The sequence below is a fragment of the Patella vulgata genome, chromosome 3, assembly GCF_932274485.2.
Source record: "Patella vulgata chromosome 3, xgPatVulg1.2, whole genome shotgun sequence".
Taxonomy (NCBI): Eukaryota; Metazoa; Mollusca; class Gastropoda; family Patellidae; genus Patella; species Patella vulgata.
This window is the reverse complement of record NC_065881.2, coordinates 20,313,032-20,335,074: the sequence shown is the minus strand read 5'-3', so window position 1 is coordinate 20,335,074 and position 22,043 is coordinate 20,313,032. Positions and strand designations below refer to the sequence as shown.

The following is a 22,043-nucleotide window of genomic DNA, read 5'->3' as shown; positions in this document are numbered from 1 at the left end:
CTTACTTCCCACTTCTCATCAAATTCCCACTAATACATATTAAAGTTACAATTTCATATTTTCTAAGAAAGTCAAAACATAATTATTTCTATGTCTTTTGCTTAATAGGTTGTCAACTCACTATTATACGATCATAGGTGTCATTCTCACACTTAAAACTCATTTACACCAGAAATAATAACACAATTACCTCCCAATTACCACCCTTGTTTTCTATTCTCCACCATGGAGTAGCTAACTTCAAACGTTTGAATTTGTCGATGAAAATGATATTTTTGCCAATTTCTCAACTGGCAATAGTGAATTATAGGATTAATAGGATTATTCTTTAACAAGGTAGGACTGTTTATAGATACCATCTATTTCAAGGCTTTATTTTAATAAATTTTAAAAATATAACTTAAAAATATGAAATTGCAACTTTAATAGACATGAGAGTGATTTAGCCAGGACAGTGGCATTTCCTCCTACTCTTCATCGAATTCCAGCTGTTAAGGAATATTTATTTGGGCTTCGTCCCAAAGCTGATTCCTTTCCTTAACAGTGGAAATTAGTCTACAAAGTCCGGAGGAACTTTCTCGGCAAAACCGTTATCGAACCTGGGACCGATGAGTGACTCAGCGCCATACACACTGAGCTATCGGGGTGCGGGGTGGGGGGGGGGTGCGGGTATGTGGACCGAAGTTTAAAACAAACCATTTCAGTAAACACCAAATTTATTCAACAAAATATAATATACAGGTCTCTGATTTAAATCGCCTAATATCACTTTCTAGGCTTAAACTATTATAGATTTTTTAACAGTACAAAGGTGGATTTATAACAACTGCTTATATGGAATATTTTCACAGTATTAAAAATATTATAGTATCATTTTTTGTACAATAAAAGGAGTGGATTTAATATGAAATGTTGATCAAATATATAAAAAGTAGAGCATTGGTTAGATTTATGGATATTAATTTAATTCTTCACAATTGTATTCATGAAAATACATGATCAATATAAAGTTCTAAATAGATACAAATATTATGATATTAAGATGTATGTCCGAATGTCAAAGATCCAATGTATTTCTCGGACACTGACATTAAAATGTTGTTTTTATTGCACTTTGTCATAGTAAAAACTATATATATCGGTATCGGTATAATATAACTGGAGCTACTCGGAACTCAGAATAAGTTATTTTCCAAAAATGTAAATAAAGTTATTTTTGAATTATAATTTCGATTCTGTTTAATACTATATGAATAATTAATTAACAATTAAACAACTTTCTATTTGAATATTCTGTTGAGTAACGTTTCGTCTAAGACTACATTTACACCACACTGATACAGTTAATTTGATAGCACGAGGAAACCGTAGTTATAATTTTAATATGTTAATAACATTATGCACACCTTGCAATAAACACGGGTGAGAACTGTGCATTTATTTATAAGTGAACCCAAAAGCTAAAGAAACGCACAATAACATCTTTAAATGATATTTGGCATTTGATCTTGCGCCAATTAGATAAATCTAATTTTCAATAATAAAAAAGAAAATATGGGACATCCCTTGAATACAATATTTCAGGGATCCATAAATTGCTTAAATGTCGCAGGTGTACAAATAATACCAAATGACATTCAAGTATACTTATACACACATGTTATATTACTAAATAGGAACAATTTACGGAATCGGCATTATTAGCAATTTATACATATATATGCGAAAAATTAAACGTTTCTTTGGCTATTCAGTGTGAAGTACATGTACATTCATTATAAAAGTATTCCTCAAAATTATCACAGTCAATTGCTGAACACGTGATGACGTGATCACATAATTATTACTAAGTGAAAGTTATTGATGTGTTGTTGGATATAAAGTCTGTATAAGTGATTATGTATCGATAGAGTGAGCCAAAAATGAAACTAAATTTAGAAAACAAATTACTATTTAATCTTTCGCATGAAAAAATTAATCGTTTAGATCCTGATCTATAATTAATCGAAATAACAAGTCAAATAAACCCAATTTAATATTTCATTTTGACGTAAATCAAATAGGTTTAGCGCTTTTAATATATATGACCAGTATACTGTAAAATAATACACGTTTAATAATAAGTGTTCATTCTATCAAATATATTTAGTTCTTTATTATATTCTTTTGGAAACAAACTAAAACTACAATCTTTTGGAAAGTGTTTGCCAAAACTAACAATTGTATATTGTAGGTCTTATAATTAAGTTGAAGTTCTGGTGTAAGTGGCACATCAAGACATTAAATTGATATGTACATATATTATCATTTATAATGATAAACAAAAATTCAAATCATAAAAATACACAGCAAAATAATCCCAATCAGATTCTAGAATGTGAGCAAACAAAGAATAATACGTAGTTAAAGTCCCTGGTCGTCATTTGAGGTATTTTGAATCCCTTTCAAACTACAATATTGTCAACGTTTAAAGAGCTGGTAGTTCTCACTATAATAGTTAAAAACGATAATGTAAAGGGAATTTTGGGCCTAGCCTCGATCATCATTACTAAAGTCGGAACGATAAAAAAAAACATAATCTCGATTATCCATTTTTTGATTTAATCAGAAGCAGCAGACCGGGTTTTAATCCAGTAAATATCGCTGGCTGATGATGCCATCGAGAGTTGTTTATGGTCTTGATAAGTTAATTAATGTCTAATTAATAATTTAGATAACACTTCAGGCCTAAAGAAAGACCTGCAATTGACAGATTTAGCTCTTGCATAATGTATGTTTAAATAATAAATATTGTCCAGCAAATGACGACCAGTGACTTTAATATAATAATAGAAGTTTATCTAATATAATATGTTATTTTAAAACCGCCGGTCAAATTATAACAGAGAAATAATGTAAAAGAGGGTAAAATTATGTTTATCTATATTGATAGCCTTTCTAAAATAAAATTTTAAAAAGGAAGGAAGAGGAGAAAACAGTACAGTATGGTGAGGGTTCTACTTAGGTACAACCTTACAGGGGGACTTTAATTATAGTAGCTGTTTTCCACTCCTAGGACAAATAATAATGGCAAACAAGATGCTTTCTAAGGATTATAGTGGAAAGTAAAGCTGAATCAAATTAAAAAAACAAACAAACAAAAACAATCTCAATTCTGATTACATAGTTTTAGTTTTCAGATTACTAACAAAATTTAATGTAAATACAGACTTTAATCAAAGTCCCCTTTTTTCACTCATAGGGAAAATAATAACCGCAAACAAGGCTTTCTAAGGTTGGTAGTGAAAATCAAAGCTGAATCACACTAAAAAAAAACAACACCTATCTCAATTACGATTACATATTTTTTTTTTGCTAACAAAATTTAACGGAAAAACAGAGAGCGATTTCTTGTCTAGACTAATTACATGCAGAAATAAAAATAATAATAATATGATCAAGAATGTATATTGTAATAGCACTCTACATGCCAATCATCGAATACATTTCTTCTATCACTCCACCAATATCAGGACGTTCTATTATCACCTTAATTGTGTTTTTGTCTGGGCTAGACATCACAATTTTATCAATTTGTTTAAAACGGAATGTTTTGAAAGTAAAATTGTAAAGAAATAAAAAAAATAATACTGAATTGCACATACGATCGTGTCAAAAATATATTTTAGGACGGATTTTGTTTGATAACATTACTGTCTTTCAAGTTAATGACAGTACGTAGACATAAACCAAAATATAAAATATTGTTTGTAATTAGTCGAGCTTAGTTAAAATTAGATAAAATATTCGTTTCGTTTTATTTAATATTTTTTAGACTACATTGTAATCAAGGCAATTTCTATCATTAAACTGTTCGCACAAGAAAAGATCTTCATACTTATCAATCCGAATTCGCACTCGCATAATTCACCGCAATACGCGGCACAGTATACGAATACGGACAATTTATTTAGTCAAGAAGTTCGCCTGATCTGAGCGCCGTCTTCCAAAACAAATGAGATATATGATGCTATTTGTTTTTTTTCTTCTGATTTTTCTGAACACGCACTTCAAAAAAATTTAACAGATACGAATGTGGTACCATCAAAATAAAACGAAACGAAATAACATCTGAATGTGAGATGTCAACGAAGTGCAACATAAAAGATATAAATAGTGACACAATTAAAATCTGGTTTTACTATAATTGGCTATAGTGTTATTCATCGCAACGTATGTATCGTCAGACATTGAAATTCAGCAGTATTATGACGTCATGGACAGATTCTTACAAAGCACTTGCTGGTATCTTTTCTGTATCGATCTTAAAATTTATCAGAGTGGCCAACTTTGTTTCTGAAACGAAAAAAAAAACCAACATATAAGTACAATCAGTATAACCTTTTGTAAAATAGAACGAACCAATCGGGGATGACATCATTAGCGGCAATTGCAGAGTTTAAGATCATGCACGATCAAAAATATCAACATAAACTCATTATATTTAATTAATTGTGCCTAGTAACATCGAGGCCATGACTCTAACTAACCTAAAGTTTTTGTTTTAATCTAGTAAATAAAGATCTAAAACCACTTTGGAACCATTATGTTTGTTTAATGTAATTACTCGACTGTTTGTATGGGCTTTCTTAGATTAACAATATATTCAAATTAAAAACAAAATGAATGCAATTTGAGAGAAGTATGTTGATAAAATAAGAATAGTCAATGAAATTAATATTCAATCTAATCTACATAAAGTGTGAAAATAAATATCCACACCCAAAGCACTATAAGACTTAAAGGAGTTCTTAAAAGAGTAAGCTTACACTGCCTTGAATTTTTGTCCAAATATCTAGAAAAACCCGATTGCATACAAGAAAAGTTTACCAACGGAAGGGTTATCTCCCATTAAGATTCAGAACATTTTTTATTTGGTTTGCACTTTGAGCAACTGTGATAGGTTAAAACCAATATTGTAAGAGGAAAAGCATCTTTTAATTGGCTAATCGGGTCGAGTTAGATTAGCTAACACATACATCTTAAAGATGTCCTTGGACCTTATACATTATCTGCGATATCACTTCGGTAGAAGCGGACGTTAAATAAAGCTATTTCACACAAGACCTTATACTGAAGCTACACGCAGACGGGTTGGGATTGGGGGTAACTATAGCTATCGAAACGCTGTAAAGATTTGCATTCATGTATCTAAAAAAAGAACGTTCAAGCAGACCTTGGCTGTTATTGTTGCAGTATCCATTATTCGAAAAGAACACTAGATAACAAACAATACCCATTCATATTAGCACTAAGCATTTGTTGTGGGCTTTTTTTAAAAGCTAATTCAGAAGGATAAAGCAGGTCAATAAAAAACATAATGTAATGGCCGGCAGTGGCTTAATGAGATACACGGATTTAACAATCAAAACAACTATACATCAATTAAATTTATCTATTCAAAAACCTTTAAATTTGCAAGTGAAATTAATCTTAAAAAATGGCCGATTGAAAATTACTGAAACACAAAAATGAAGGCCCCAGAGGAACCCCAAAAAAGCATGCGCTTCAGTAGAGTTTTAGACTTTTGAGATTCAGGGGAATCTATGCCAAAATATGCCAAAAACTCAAATTAGTTTATTAGTACCAATCGATTTGCGGCTTATCTCAAATAAGACGTGTCTCAATTGGCCTAACCGGTCACATATATTTTTAGGGGAGCAGTTATTGGCTATTTTAGTTCTTACTATTTACCTAGGTAGAGGATAGCTTTCGCTCACTGGTGGTTTACTTTGAATTTAAAAAAAAAATTAAAACAAAAAAAAACTATAAGTAAAGATAACTAATAGCTATTGCATAAAACAAATAAAATCAAAACACATTCTAATGTAAAACAAAAATCTACTAAAGAAATCAATACAATGAGCTAACATGCCCCCCCCCCCCCCCATTGCAATACATATACACACTGGTAAATGAAATCGGGTTGATGAAGACAGGTATACGTCATACTGTGTGTAATGAAATGAAATGAGGTTTAACGCCCTACTGTTCTGCTCCGACTAGGATAATGAAGACGGACAGAAGCCATACAGTGTGCTATGAGGGAAATTTTGCCTGGACAGGACCGCAACGGTCTACTCTTATATCGAATTCAAACTGCCAAGGGATCTTTTACGTGTACGCCAATGTATGCACGGGATCTTGGTTTTTCGTCCCATCCGAACGACTAGACATCTGTCCTTGTCAGATCCTCCGTCCTGTACTACTGACAAGGGGAAACCAAGTCGGAAAATCCCGACGAACGAACTTTCTCGGCCAACATCGGAAAAGAACCCGCGACCTCCCGCGTCTATACTCACTTCGCCACCGTGGCCCCCAGTGTATTATGAGGGAAATGGTAACTAAATCATAAATGGTACTTTTTTGTCACGGAGTAGTGCATACCAATTGATAATCAAAATAAAGTACATAAAAAGAATTGGTAACTAAAATATGATTGGTGAATACAATTAAACATAACAAAATGGTTATTAAAAGATGCCACATTATCACAGATTCTGATTGGGGAATACCAATAAACAAAATAAAAACCACTATATAGGAAGAATTGGTCACAAAAGGCGACTACATTAGTCTCAGATTGGGGAACAGCATTAAATCTAAAAAGGTTAGCTAAAAGGTGCCACATTAGTCACAAATTGGGGAATACCTATATAAAGTAAAATTACTATAGGAATAAGTAACTAAAAGTTTCTACATTAGTCTCAGATTGGGGAATACCTATATAAAGTAAAACACGCTATCGGAAGAATTTGTAACTAAAAGCTGCTACAGATTTGGGAATACCATTAAATAATAAAACAAACCATAGAACGAATTGGTAACTAAACGGTGATACATTACTCACAGTTTCGGGTACCAAGTAACAATGAAACAAACCATAGAACGAATTGGTAACTAAACGGTGATACATTACTCACAGTTTCGGGTACCAAGTAACAATGAAACAAACCATAGAACGAATTGGTAACTAAACGGTGATACATTACTCACATTTTGGGGTATACCAAGTAACAATGAAACAAACCATAGAACGAATTGATAACTGAAGGGTGATACATTACTCACAGATTTGGGTATACCAAGTAACAATGAAACAAACCATAGAACGAATTGGTAACTAAAGGGTGATACATTACTCACGGATAGGAAGAATTGGTAACTAAAACTTGATACAGTTTGGGGAATACGGAGTGATAATAAATTTTAAATATACACAAACAATGAACGTTAATTACCCATCTCCAAATGCATATGCTGGTGGTGGACTGATAATAAAGATAACAATTTTAAATGCTTTATGTATTTTAAACACTTTCTCAAGAAATTCAAACAAAACGCAACAAAATATAAATTAAATTATTTCAATAACTGAAACGACCAATATGAAATGAGACATTTCGTCAAGAATCAATGATCAACAGTTTATGATATCAGCCGTTGTGCCCAATTGTTTGGATAACTTCATGATCCTTATACTAGATGTAGTTGAAAATTCACGTTATTGTCTTAATTTACACCCCGTCTTCATTAGCCCAGGTTAGGAGCAGAACAGTAGGACGTTAAACCCCATTTCATTTCATTTCATTTACTTAATTTACACTGCGGTATGCAGTTAGGGTCACCACACATTCCAATCAATCAATTTCAATTTTGACGAAATGTCCCTTTGTGCATCATAAAACAGACAATACCTGTATGGCCTAAGTCCTAAAAAATAAGCAATACAACATAATCTTATAATTTGATATATATATATATATATATATATATATATATATATATATATATATATATATATATACGATTGGTCCACCAAAAGCGATTGGCGTTCAAGAAATGTTTGAAATGCGTCTTCACACAGTACGAAATGACGTGAACCTGTTTTGTACCGATTGGGCCAATGAAAAACGGGAATATGCCATGCAGTGTGGTATGCAGGATATTTTGCCCGAACAGCGGCGCTACGGCCTAATTTGTTTTTATCGAATTTCAACTGTCAAGCGTACACGCCAGTGTGTACACAGGACCTTGGTTTTTCGTCCCACCCGAACGACTATACGTTGTCCCTTGCCAGGGCCCAGTCTTCACAGCATGATTTGATCCTTGAAATCAGATGAAGCCAGTCAAATGCCCCAATTAGCTTTATACATTAATCTAAAATAGTATGAACGTTAAAAGATAACTTACCTTCCACCGATCATATTATGATCATCGTTTTTAGTTCTGTTAAAAAAAAGATAAGTTGCATAAGTATAATTATAGTCACGATAGGTACCCATAATGTATTTAAATGAATTAACATAAGGTTTAAAGTCCTACTTGTCAGCACTAACCGAAAAAATTGAAAAATAACTTTCATCTTTGTTTGACGTATTCATTTTCTATAATATACTTTTTAAAACTTCATTTAAACATTATGCAAGAGCTAAATATCCCTATTGCAGGTCTTTCTGTAGGCCTGAAATGTTTTCTAAATTATTAATTAGACATTAATTAACTTATCAAGACCATAATCAACTCTCGATTTCATCGCTAGTCTGCGATATTTAGTGGATTAGGATCCCATTTGCTGCTCAACTTTCATTTATGATTTAATCATGAAATGGATAATGGATAATCGAGACTATGTTTTTTATCAGACCGACTTTAGTAAAGGTGATCGAGACTAAGCCGAAAATTCAATCATTAATTTATCGGTTTAGAGTGGATCAATTTTACTGAAATTATAGTGAGAACTGCCAGCTCTTTATCTAATCTCCCATAATGTATCTTTAAAGTTTAGATTGAAATTGGGAAATCAAAAATTGTAATAATAAGTGTAGAAGGACTGCACTAAAACACAAAACCGGAAAGGACACAAACTAGATAGACACACCCCCAAATAGACTGGGCACCATATATAGATGATGTGAGTGATACAAGACATGATACAATTTAAACATGAATGTTTTACTTACGGTAGCGTAGCATCGTACATATCAAGTTGCTTCATTCTTCTGAAATGTTTTGCTAGTTTCACAGAAAATATTGTACTTGGTACAAAGAAGAAAAGGCACCAACCAATACAGAACCAGAAACCATTCTGAAAACCAAACACAGAGACAACAATAACATTATATCCATCAATAAAAAATAAGTACGGGTGTCGTGTGAATTAATCAGGGTCAGAGTGTGGCGTCATGGCAGCGATCTTGGAATTGTGCCGCCATATCAAAAGGCCCGTCAACAGATGCGCCATTCTCCAAGAAGAACGAGCACAAGATTACCAAGTGTTTGAAAACAGTTCAGGGTTAAAAAATGTTTTAAAAAAATATATATTATGCCCCCCTCTCCCTTTTTCCCTTGACAATTATTACAAAATAAATAATATATTTTTAAAATACTTACGAAGGCATCGATGACATATTTACAGAAACCAATAACAACCACAGATTGATATAGATTATATACTGGTGTACATTTCGCTACATCATTTTCTAGCTGTAATGAACAATACAATTATGTTTATTCCATTGTAATTCAATATAGATAGATGTTTATGATTTTATACAGATTAATACACATAAATAAACAATAATCAGTTTGGAACAATCATTTCTTAACATAAAGATAGCCTCCCACTTTCTAAATATGTATTTGTAGATGTTGTAATATACAAGTCTAACAGAAAATTACTTACCCCTGAAATAGCACGATTTACTAAAGCATCGGTGATTGTAAATACCCGCAGTACAAAGTCTCGTAGAACCTGGAATATAATTTTTATGTATATGCATTATCAAAGCCGATGATGATGCATTTTTCATTTAATAGCTAAATACACACCTTTGTATATGTGTCCAAATTGATTAAGAAATAAAATCAAAATATCAATGGTAGATAATTTGCCCGGCTAGGATTCAATCGGATTAAAAAGGGACCAATTCAAAGGCGTTGGCTGATTATATTGAATGAAGGGGATGCTGAATGCTGTGAAATCTCCAATGCATCATGAATACTGAACGGATCTGAACCATATTTGGACTGATTCCATGTATATAAACAAACAAACACTTACATTAGTCAATACAGTGCTGCCATTGGTATTTAAGAATTCTTGAGTTGTATTAAGGCTGGCTAATAGAGTATCAATCTTTGTCTGAAAAAATAAATCACAATAATTTGTTTTAACATGTTTATGTAGCTGATGATGTCTATTCAAAGACGGTCAATGGTGAAGGACGGAGAGCCTCTTCTCCTTCGAATATGACAAAAAACGAGGCGTGTTAGTAAAAGAACCATTGGCGGTTGGAATTTGATGAAAGAGTAGATTAGGAATTAGCGCCGCTGTCCGGTAAAAATTTCCCTCGTACGCCCACCTTAATTATCCATTATAGAGAAGAACAGTAGGGCAGGAGAGAGAGAGAGAGAGTTTAACGTCCACGGCACAAACTAGGGCTTTAGGAGTAGGATCAAACCGGAGGACCCGGAGAAAACCCACGAGGTTGGACAGGCGACACTAGTCCTTGTAGTGTACAACCGGGCAATCGAAACCACGACAGTTGACTCAAAGACAGACCTTATGATACAACGCACACGCGCTAACCATTCGCCCCCACTATCGTTTAGAGCCATGCACAAGACGTAAATTTTGAACTAAGACAAAACAAATGAACATATACAATCCACTGAAATGGTCAATTGTAATTTGTACCCTAAGCTGAGTTTCTGTAAATCAGAAATACATACCGGTATACCTCCCACAGATGTTTCAAGACTACTCATGCTTGACGCCAGTGTATTCTGAAATTTAAAAATATTAAATAAAATAAAAAAAAGATAATAAAGAATACATTAAGATGATGCTTTAAACCATGTAACGGATTTGTTTTTGACAGGTTTTTTTTTTTTTTTTTTTTCTTTAAAATATTTATTCAATTTAAAAGTCGTATAACAATTGTATAAAGAGTAGTATAATATTAATAACAATTTAACATTTGATGTACATTATTTCCATATAATTTAGTTAATATACATTATGAAAAAATGTGAATCTACTATACTGTATTTACAACAGTTTCCTTTCACAAACACAGTGTGACTTACAGCCTTATAGGCGAAATGGTGATGCAGCCATTACTGGAAGTAAAAATGAACCTCACCTTAGAAGCAACTGCGTCACTAAACGAACCGTCTCTAATTGTTATTAAATCGTCTCGGTGCGTCGTCATGTCTGTCTGTAATTCAAATGAAATATATAATCAAATATCTAAAATCACAATTTAAAAGTAGATCTAATTTTGTTCTGTGTATTTTGATGGCCACTCCATAAAGACAATGATGACGATCAGGGTCGATCAATTTCAGACAGCATTATAAAGTTCCGTGTCGAATGTTAATATTATTTTGATTAGACTACTTAAAGGCACGATAAATTACCATTTTTTATCACAATATTACCGGGTTTGACCATATTACCAGCCCAGGTCTGATTTAAAACCCATGACCACATTATCAGGTAAGACTTAAAACGCAGGTCACGTTACAATGTCTGGCTTAAAATCTATGACCAAGTTTGACTTCAGAGTGTTATAGACAATACTGTTTTTTACGGCCCCTAGATTTCTAAATTACACAATGCATTTAATCACTGACGAAAATATTTCATTTATTTCACAAAAATCCAAAAGAATAATAACCTACCTTAAAAGTACTTGGGCTTGCAGCATTAATAGCAGCAGTTAAACCCGTAATGAAAGCCGTTAAGTCATCACCTGTTACATTTTTATTTAACTGAAAAACAAGACAAGAAATTACTACAACTATCAAACACAAAAGTTTAATAGAAATTGAGAATTGTCATTTGGTCTTACATAGAGTCGTATGTATTATCAACATAAACGGCCTTCATGCAATATCCAAAATTTCGATAAAAGATCTGACAATTTCACTATAATAGTTTAAAAATAGATAATGCAAAGTGAATAATTTGAAAATTTCAGTCAAATTACTTTGTTCTGTGCGGAATTATAAATGTTTTAAGAATAGCGTAGACTCGATTGTCTTTGCTATCGTTGTTACGATGATAAACCAAATCTTGATTATCCAGTTTTAAATTAGACAGCGATTTTGTTTAAATCCGTTCAAAATCACTACCACCCGGTGTTCTAGAGAGCTGATTATGGACTTTTCGTATTAGCATTTACATAATGTTTAAATGGACAACACCATGCCCCCACCCCTCCCTCCGATTAATTTATTTGGTCATATACTGTCATTCATTTATCAAGAAACATCCTGTACGATATTTTGGCCGCCTCCACCTAACTATTTTGCAGATTCTAAACTAATTGAATCGAGAGTTTCTGAATTACGAAAAATTAAATGTATTCGTTTGATTTTTCTAATTATCAATTAAAAAAGATTAAAAGACTGAGTGACCAACCTCCTCTGTGTAAGAAGTAAAATTCATATTGGTTATACTGTTTTTAAAATTCTGCATGTTATCTTTCAATGATGCGGGGGCCACTTCAATTGTACTGAAGTCCACATTGAAGCTGTTCAGTTTGCTGTCTATGTCCAGTTGCTAAAAAATAAAATGCGAGGTTATTAAAACTGATAGACAAATTAAACACACCAGTATAGTCTCTATTGTCCATTACTAAATCACCTTCTCTTTTTCTCACTCACCCTCTCTATCCCCTCCTCCACCCACTACCCCTCTGTCTGTCTGTCTGTCTCTCTCTCTCTCTCTCTCTCTCTCTCTCTCCCGACGCCCCCCTCTCTCTCTCGCCTCGCCTCGATATAAGAGTAGGCCGTAGTGCCGCTGTCCGGGCAAAATTTCCCTCATAGCATACCCGCCTCCATTAGCCCAGTCAGAGCAAAACAGTAGGATGTTAACCCCCATTCCTTTACGTTTTATTTCGCTCTCGGTTTTATACTTACACTTTTATAGTTTTGGATGATAGATAGATTGAATCCGGACATGTATTTCAGTTTGAAAGCAGTATAGGCTGTTTTTCCATCACCACAATCTCTGTTGATAAAGCAAAACAAATCTTTGAATAAAACGGACTAATTAAATGGATTATCTAGACTATGTTTTTGTCGTACCGATTTTAGTAATGATGATCGAGGCTAGGCGGAAATTTCAATCGCTTAATTCTCGATTCATAGTGGATCAATTATCTAGTTTTTAACTAATGTAGTGAGACTTGCCAACTCGTTATCTAATCTCCCATAATGTATCTTTAATTCACAAGTTAGTTTTACTGACTGTCAGTTCTTCTCGTTACGTCACATCCAGAATGTTACTTTTCAGCCAAAGTATATGCACTTCCAGTCGTGTGATCTAAAGAATTTTGTCAAAACTGAATATTTAGGATACTCACTTCAGGACGGTGCCAATCTTCAGGTCAACATTGGGGTCATTCAACAAAGTCTTGCCTAAATATGATTCATTGCCACTACCCAATAAACCAAAATTATCAATAAGCTGCAAAATTAGATAAAAAAAAGATTAATGTAAACATGATATACGTATTTCTTACTAGATATCTTAGAAAAAGAGTAAACATATACTCCAAATGGATTGCTATTGTTGTACACGCGCCAGCGTATGCTGCCCCTTTTAAGAACACCTGGTATTGAAAAGAAGGGTTAACTTTCTTATTATTCTGCACCAACAGATTAATAGTGTACTATGGGTGAATTATTTCCGGGCAGCAGCGCCACAGTCTATTTTTATTTCGATTTTCAACCATACTGTTAATAGGATCTCGTTTTTTTTTGTTGCATACGAAGGATTAAACGCCTTTCCTTATCATGGCCTCCCTCGTGTACCACTGACAAAGACTGGAAAATCCCACAGAACTATCTCGGCCAACAAAGATGCCGGACATGATTAATGATCCAGGGGCATATTGGCTCCCAGAATAGTACATTTACTATTATATGAATAAAAATTGACCACTTTGAGACCAGAACGACTGTGTCTTTGATCCGCTTCACCGTTTCATTGTAAAAGTACACGCTTACATAATACTAAATTTTCATTTCGAATTGGATCTTATCGATAATATAAATTCAAACCTTTTGTATTGTTTCTAGCTCAGGTTCAGACAGTGGTTCGCATATAAACTTTTCAGCAGGAGCGCCAATTAAAAATGTCAGTGTTGTCAGAAACATCAAGAGCCAAGAAAAAATGAAAATAAACCCAACAGCTCTGAAAAAAAAATAATAAATTTGAAATGTTATCAGAACTAATTCCTTATAACGGTAACAAAATCTAGAAAAATTAGTATCCAAAATGAGTGGTTTTAAAGGAAAATGAGATAGGGTTTCAAGTCATACGTTTGCGCATCAACTGAGCACAACTGAGAAATAATCTGAAAAATGCTCTCAGAAATAAAATGAAAAGAGGTTAAGTGTCTCACTATTCTGCAAACTGAATAATTATCAAAATACGCCATGAAGACTGATCAAGATAACATCCTGACAGCGGCACACCAGGCTCCCAATGTCAGAGGATCTTTAACGAGTGACCAATTATATAATACACTGAGTAATATATGTAAGAAACTATTAATATTCAAATTCCAAAACCAATGATAAAGACAGGTCATATTTGACTAAAGGATAAATATGAAATACATACGCCATGAGCATGTTTCCGCCAGCATTTGATAAACAGCTTCTCTCTGTAGGGAGGGTGTCCGAACTACTTCCACATACACCAAAGGCTAATCCGAGAAATTCTAATAGAACAACCAATAAAACAATACTAGTCAAGCCAACGCCACCATACCACCTAAATGAAAAAGGGGTGAACTATATAATTTTTGCAATTCTATTACTTTATTAGACAGAGAGAGAGAGAGAGAGAGAGAGAGAGAGAGTAACAAATCATTTAGGGACTAACAAATGGGTCAATTTTATTTCAATAATTCGCTTGCGCGTAGGGGTCTTTAGCCGGGGGAGGAAACCGGAGGACCCGGAGAAAACCCACGAGGTTAAACAGGCGACCCTACTACTAGTCACGTACAACCGGGGAATCGAAACCACGCCAGTTGACTCAATGACAGACCTTATGATACAGCGCGCACACGCTAACCATTCGTCCAATAGGCCGTTTATAGTCGAGGGCCCAGTGATCTGGCCACCGGCGTCCTTGGCCACACAAACGAATACTGTTTATAAAGCAATAGTCAATAATTTAAACATACATTATGCAAGAGCTAAGTCTGCCTATTGCAGGTCTTTCTGCAGGACTATTAATTAGACATTTATTAAGACGAAAAGACCTTAATCAACTCTCGATACCATCTTATGTGTCGGATTTTCACTGGACTTGAATCCGATCTTCTGTTCAACGCTCCATGATGATTAAATCTAAACGTGGATAGTCAAGACTATCTTTTTCATAGTACCGGCTTTAGTAATGATGATCAAGGCTAGACCTAAAATTCAATCGCTAATATCTCTGTTCAGCGCGGAGCAATTGGACTGAAATTTTCAGCATATTATTATTCCCTTTATATTGTCTAGTTTTTAACTATTATAGTGAGAACTGCTAGCGCTTTATCTAATCTCCCCTACTGCCCCTTTAACATTACCTGTATTTATCATAAGGTTTGGCCAGGTCACTATATTCAGTCACTAGTTTCTTAATATCTTCTATGTTAAGACTACCAGAAGCCTGAAACATTCACAATAAGGAGTTTAAAACATGTAATTGCAACATTAGAATGGAGTTATATCCCCTATTGATTCCACATCTAAAATGGATTAAGTCCCCTATTGATTATTAAAAAGGTGTTCTACCTCCTGTTGATTCAACATGGGTTATACCTCCTTATGATTCCAAAATTAAAAATGAGTTATATCTCCTATATTGATTCAACATTAAAAAGAGTTATATCAACAACTGATTCAACATTAAAAAGGAGCTATATCCCCTATTGATTCAACATTAAAAATAGGTTACACCTCCTTCCGATTCAACATTAAAAAGGAGTTATATCCCCTATAGATTTAAAATGAAAAAGGTGTAATATCACCTATTAAATATTGACTGTATCCATAAGCTTATTTATTATAAGAATATAAATCGACTGCAATTGCATAGATAACTTACGTCAGTTTGGAACTTTTCTATCGTGTCGATAATTGGAGTTATTTCCCCTTTATAGTTGGTGACGGTGGTCTTCAGGTCTACAAAAGATTGACATAATGCAATATACACGTTTTTCACGTGTCAAGTGTTATATTTATTGAATCCAGCCTAAATTTTAATAGCTGGACAATTAGAGACAGAGAGAGATAAATGGGATTAAACTCGACACAAATTGCACGTAAATCTTTTTTAAAAGTGGACGGAAACTGGTGGACCCAGAGACAGCGCACGAGGTTGGACAGGCACTCACCCTCCATCCTTGTGGGGTATAAACCAGTCACTTGACTTAATGACAGACCGGAATGTTTAAAGGGCGCCCATTAGGCCACTAGCACAACACCCACCCAATCCAGGTCGCCGCCCCGCTGTTTGTAGTTGGTGATAACGCTTATATTAGCAAAGCAATTAGAACTGATGACCTAAGCACTTAGCACCGTAACACTGCTTCTAGCAATTCCAAAACAAAGGAATTCAAACAAAATAATGAACATGAAAACCTGTAGATCTGAAATGGTTGTCTACCTTGAATAGTTGAAGCAGAATCATTTTTCACTCTTTCGGGAATACCATTAAATTCATCTTTTGCCTGACATAAAAAGATTACCATTATATCATAATGTGTGATTATTTATAAGAGACAGAATGAAGTTTAAAGCCGTCGAGGATATTTGAATCCTCGGCGAATATTCGGCGACCATTCGATGCATGGTCTTTCGGTGATACATTCCCATCCTCGGGGTTAAAAAGTACATTCTTCCCATGGCAATGATTGGCTTGAGTTTGCCTAAAATACATTTCGTTTTGAATCCGCGAGCATTTCCATAATGCCTCGGTCCGACTTGGCATTTTTTGCCTCGGGGATGTACTACCGATGGGAATTAATGAGTCTATAGGGAACAGGTTCACCAGTGGCATAAACAAACATAGTAGCCAGACAGATTAAGTCTATACTTGTATTTCGAAAAAAGTGGTCATTATGTGATAGCAACAATAGATTTGAGGGGCAGCAATGGCGTCACAGGATTTTGCCGAATCAAACAATCGGTAAATCGGTAACGTTTGATGACAGAGCAATAACTCTGTGCCAAACTGATACGCGACATATCGAGACCGGAACTGCAGATATAAAGCATATGACTGAATATACTTACAGTTTGAACTAAACTGGACATATCCTGGCTTCTTACGTTGTCTATCTCAGTTTTAACAGACGAAATATCAATCTGAAATGATCGAAATTGGAAATGAATTTCATCAATACATAATATTAAATACAAATGATCAATTAACAGCACCAATGAGTGTCTTGTCCAATGCAGGTAATGCTTACTCATTTTAGAAAACCCGAAACTACTTTCCATTTGACCACTTCAAATAGCGTAGGGTGGGTTAGTATACTTCTGTGATTAAAATTTTCTGATATAAATGAAATGCGGTTTAAAGGACAATATTGGTGTCAGTCATTATAAAATATGTGATAGAGCTCGTTAAATACATCCCAAATATAATTTTAACACAGAGATCATTGCTACGATAGCTGAGTAACAAGCGCGTGAAGAAACGGGAAGTGACGTCAAACATGACAAACACGAGTTGTCCTTCTATATAACAGACTGAAGTAACGAGCGGTAACAGACAAACGATCGAATTTCATTTCACTGATAATTCAGTTGAAGATGAAAAGTTGTTATATGAGACGATGAGAGGATATCTGACAATTCAAAAAAAGAATTGGCTGTCAGTAGATAAAAGATAACGAACAAATTAGAAAAAGTCCGTGCATTACCATGTTTTTATTAAGAACAGAATGAATAAAAACGGGAAAATGCACGGGATTTTTCTATTTTTCTCGTGTCCCTTATCTAGTGACAGCCAATTCTATTTTTGAATTGTGAGATACCCTCTCACCGTCCCATATAATAACTTTTCAACTTCAACGGAATTTTCAGTGAAATGAAATTCGATCGTTTGTCTGCTACCGCTCGTTACTTCAGTCTGTTATATAGAAGGACAACTCGTGTTTGTCATGTTTGACGTCACTTCCCGTTTCTTCACGTGCTTGTTACTCAGCTATCGTAGCAATGATCTCTGTGTGAAGAAAATCCGAAAGCACGTGAGCGCCATTCACATTTAGAGATTGTATAACATTATTAATATTCAGTGGCATGAAAAGTACACAATTATTACAAGACGTTAGATTGTTTTCTTGTATTTTCGTCTGCAATATCACCTTTAGTGGATGCGGACGGTAATAGCCCTGAACAAACCACTTCATTTCTATCTATATTTACATACAGCATGCTTACAGGTTAACAAGTTACCAAGTTACCAGGTTACCAGAGAGAGAGGGAGAGAAACAGAGAAACAAAGAGTTTAACGTCTTCTCGACACAAACCAGGTCATTTCGGGACCAACATATGGTTCAATTTTATTTAAATAATTCGCTTGCGCGTAGGGGTCTTTAGCAGTGGGAGGAAACCGGAGGTCTCGGAGAAAACCCACGAGGTTGGAAAGGCGACCCTACTCTTTGTCACGTACAGCCGGGGAATCGAAACCACGCCAGTTGATTCAATGACAGACCTTACGATACAACGCGCACGCGCTAACCATTCGGTCATCCACCCCACCGCTTCTTACAATAAATAAAGCACTTACATTATTAGGATCAAATGGAGGAGATAGATTACTGCCATTGATAAACAAATTACACACTGATGGGCCGTCGGGACAAGTAGCTCTTGTAGTTTCATAATCAGTTATCCAATTATCTAGATCAGTCTTGAAGGCGGAAAAGTTACTCTTGAGATTTGTAAGGTCACTGTCGACAGTATCAAACTTAGATATAACTGTATTCACATCTGTAAAAGAGAAATCATTAAACAAGACATTCAGGTAGGTGTTGTAGACGCGGCAGAGTATATTTATGCTTTGAAAATGAAAAGAAATTAAATATAAAGGGGTTTAACGTCCTACTGTTCTGCTTCGAACTGGGCTAATGAAGACGGGCATACCCCAAACAGTGTGCTGTGAGGGAAATTTTGACAGGACAGCGGGCACTACGGCCTACGCTTATCGAATTCCAACTGTCAAAGGATCTTTTACGTGCACGCCAATGTGTACACGAGATCTTGGTTTTTTGTACCATCCGAACGACTAGACAGCTGTCCTTGTCAGGCCCTCCGTCCTGCATCACTGACAAGGGGGAATCACGGCGGAAAATTTATGCTTTCAGGAACACACGGTACTACTTTGTTGTTGAAATACGAGTACTTTTACAGTAATTTGTCATAATAGAAGTGACGAAGAACCGTCCTAATATAAGTATTATAGGCGTGTCACTTTAAACATGTATTCCAGTCTACGTTTAAGTCTATGATTGGTGGCTATTTTCTGCGGTGAAATCGTATGGCAGCATACTGATGACGATTTACCTTCATATTTACAAAACAGGGTGGTTGATTTATTTCGAACTCCATCGGTGCCCCCTTTTGTTATGTATGTTAACAAAGCAAATGAATTTATGTTACAACATCCCCACCTCATTCTGAACAAAAACCACTGTTGTTCGATAACAGTATCTTGGAAGCATTTTACCCCGTGCTGCCAGCACCTTAAGCCGCCTGTTTACTATTAGCTATTCTTGAGATCAGACACTAAGCTAATTGACTGACATTTTAAGTACTAAATCGATGATTTTAGTCGCAAACACTAAGTGTATTTCGAGATTTTTGAAAAGTATATATTCTGCTTTCTTTTAATATAATTGAAAAGGTTTAAGTTTAATTAGTCTTTTTAAGTATAAGAGATGTGAACCGGTGTAGGACCGCATTACAAAAACAGTATACTGTTCCATGGCTGGTTAGGGTCTTGTTGGAGACCGTACTAAACTAATGATGTCTGTCTACTTAATAACAGACACTAAGCTGGATGATCGACATTTTGGGTACTAAATTACGATTTTAGTCGAAAACACTTCGAGAATTTTGAGAAGTATTTATTCCATTTATTAATAAAATAATTGAAAATGTTTATTTAGTCTTTGTGTGTATGACAGATGTGAAACGGAGTAGAGTCGCATGGCAAAATAGTATACTAATTTTTGCATATGGCGGTTATTTAGGGCAGAGATCTATTCTCGAAGTAGAGTATACAGTTCTCTGTGTGCATAATGGATTGTCAGCTGAATAAACTCTTCATGACCGAAATCCTGCAAAAGATTTCTGATACTAGCTGAAATGGTATTGCGAATTTGAACCTGTTCTTTTCATAAGTAAATATGCTGTGTATTATTGGAATCTAATGAAAGTATAAATTTACTGTACCTGTTTGTAGACCTCCTACTTGAGTAAAGATGGCATTAATGCCAGCCGATTGATCAAACTTATCTCTAACGGGTATTCCAACTAACACATCCACGTCTACAAAACAAACAAACAAACAAACACATAAACTGATGATTCAACCTGTAGACAGAGACTACAACAACAGTTTAATCTTGTTGTGTATTCGTGAGGGACGCTGGCTAGTTGAATATAACGTCATTGGCCGAGAAAGACCCTTTGGATTTTCCGGTCTGGTTTCCACGTGGAAAACGGGTGGTCGGGAAAGGAAAGAGCACCCAGTTGGTTTGATGACAACACGTTAAAGAGGAGAACGCTAGATAGGAAACGGTCCTGCACATTTTAGCACATATGACATCATATTATGTGGATTGTGGGTTAGGCCCTGCAGATTTCGATTTCGTCAAAGTCTTGAGACGTAAACAGGGCTAGCGCTAACCCTAACCCTAACCCTTACCTCTCCCGTCAAAAGGCAAAACCCAGTAACTCACTTTTTTCTTATTTTGAGAAAACAAAGGAAAACGTAATGAATGAAAATTAAACGCCAGCTCATCCATTGATTTGACTATTGAGTTACTAGGCAAATGAAGGAAGTTGCTAGGTTGTGTCATGGGTGTAACTGCTTACAAAATCAAAAGATTGGAATATCTAGTACAACAACAGGAAGCACATACCCTTGTAACTAAAAATTTGGTCCTAACTCAATTTTGATAAAAAAAAAATGAGTTACTAGGTTTTGCCTTTTGACGTGAGACCTTAACCTTAACGCACAATCCATGTACATGTATGACGTCATATGTGCAAGACCGTCTCCGATCTAGCATTCTCGCGTTAAAGATCCCCTCGAAAAAGGAAACCGAAATATGAGTCGTATAAACAGTAAGGGGTGTAGTTTATTTTATCATCGAGAATATTTTACCCATATACTATAACGAATAAATTAGACATTACCACAATCATGGTCAAACTGTTATTATTTGTATCTTACTTACTGTCTAAATCTCTAAAGAGGACATCAAATGTGAAATTCAGATCATTGTCTAAAAGACGTTTTACTTGCTGAAAAATAAACAAAAAAAATGAATTATAATATATACACGAAATTCAGATCATTTTCTAAAAGACATTTTACTTGCTGAAAAAAACCCAAAAATATTATAATTCAATTCAATTTCTAAAAGACGTTTTACTGGGTGAAAACTAAAAAAAATATTATTGTAAAATAGAGAATACACGACAAGAGTTATCAAAGCAATGGTACACAGACTACAACAGGAAAATAAACTAAAAACGGTAATTGGATATTAAATTTCAGTTTATGCATTGTGTATAGGAATTGTATTTAGGTAATTTTTGGTGAATACCAACGATACGAGGATGTAATAGTACAGATCATTAAACATGTTAGAGTTTCAATAGGGGCATTCTGAAACATTCACGGTTGTTTAAGCAAATAAAATATTCAACAAGGAAAATTTATATTTTGTTTTGTATTACAGGACACT

The 22,043-nt window shown here is 34.6% G+C and overlaps 1 protein-coding gene across 2 annotated transcripts in view; it reads right to left on the bottom strand.

The window, feature by feature from the left end:
- Positions 1 to 704: 704 nt before the first annotated feature.
- LOC126814314 (prominin-1-A) overlaps positions 705 to 22,043 on the bottom strand; it is a 46,094-nt gene continuing 24,755 nt past the window's right edge. The window contains exons 6-27 of one of the 2 annotated variants that reach the window (XM_050539395.1): positions 21,531 to 21,597; positions 20,521 to 20,616; positions 18,854 to 19,056; positions 17,350 to 17,421; positions 16,721 to 16,784; positions 16,160 to 16,236; positions 15,639 to 15,721; positions 14,681 to 14,833; positions 14,116 to 14,248; positions 13,416 to 13,519; positions 12,970 to 13,060; positions 12,470 to 12,610; positions 11,728 to 11,817; positions 11,187 to 11,261; positions 10,774 to 10,827; positions 10,103 to 10,183; positions 9,725 to 9,793; positions 9,433 to 9,525; positions 9,003 to 9,127; positions 8,233 to 8,268; positions 7,281 to 7,310; positions 705 to 4,335 (exon numbers count right to left, since the gene is read on the bottom strand). In XM_050539395.1, coding sequence (XP_050395352.1) covers positions 4,305 to 4,335; positions 7,281 to 7,310; positions 8,233 to 8,268; positions 9,003 to 9,127; positions 9,433 to 9,525; positions 9,725 to 9,793; positions 10,103 to 10,183; positions 10,774 to 10,827; positions 11,187 to 11,261; positions 11,728 to 11,817; positions 12,470 to 12,610; positions 12,970 to 13,060; positions 13,416 to 13,519; positions 14,116 to 14,248; positions 14,681 to 14,833; positions 15,639 to 15,721; positions 16,160 to 16,236; positions 16,721 to 16,784; positions 17,350 to 17,421; positions 18,854 to 19,056; positions 20,521 to 20,616; positions 21,531 to 21,597 — 1,968 coding nt within the window. In that variant the 3' untranslated portion in view covers positions 705 to 4,304. The remainder of the gene's footprint in view (positions 4,336 to 7,280; positions 7,311 to 8,232; positions 8,269 to 9,002; positions 9,128 to 9,432; positions 9,526 to 9,724; positions 9,794 to 10,102; positions 10,184 to 10,773; positions 10,828 to 11,186; positions 11,262 to 11,727; positions 11,818 to 12,469; positions 12,611 to 12,969; positions 13,061 to 13,415; positions 13,520 to 14,115; positions 14,249 to 14,680; positions 14,834 to 15,638; positions 15,722 to 16,159; positions 16,237 to 16,720; positions 16,785 to 17,349; positions 17,422 to 18,853; positions 19,057 to 20,520; positions 20,617 to 21,530; positions 21,598 to 22,043) is intronic. The other variant, XM_050539396.1, reaches the window with a different exon arrangement.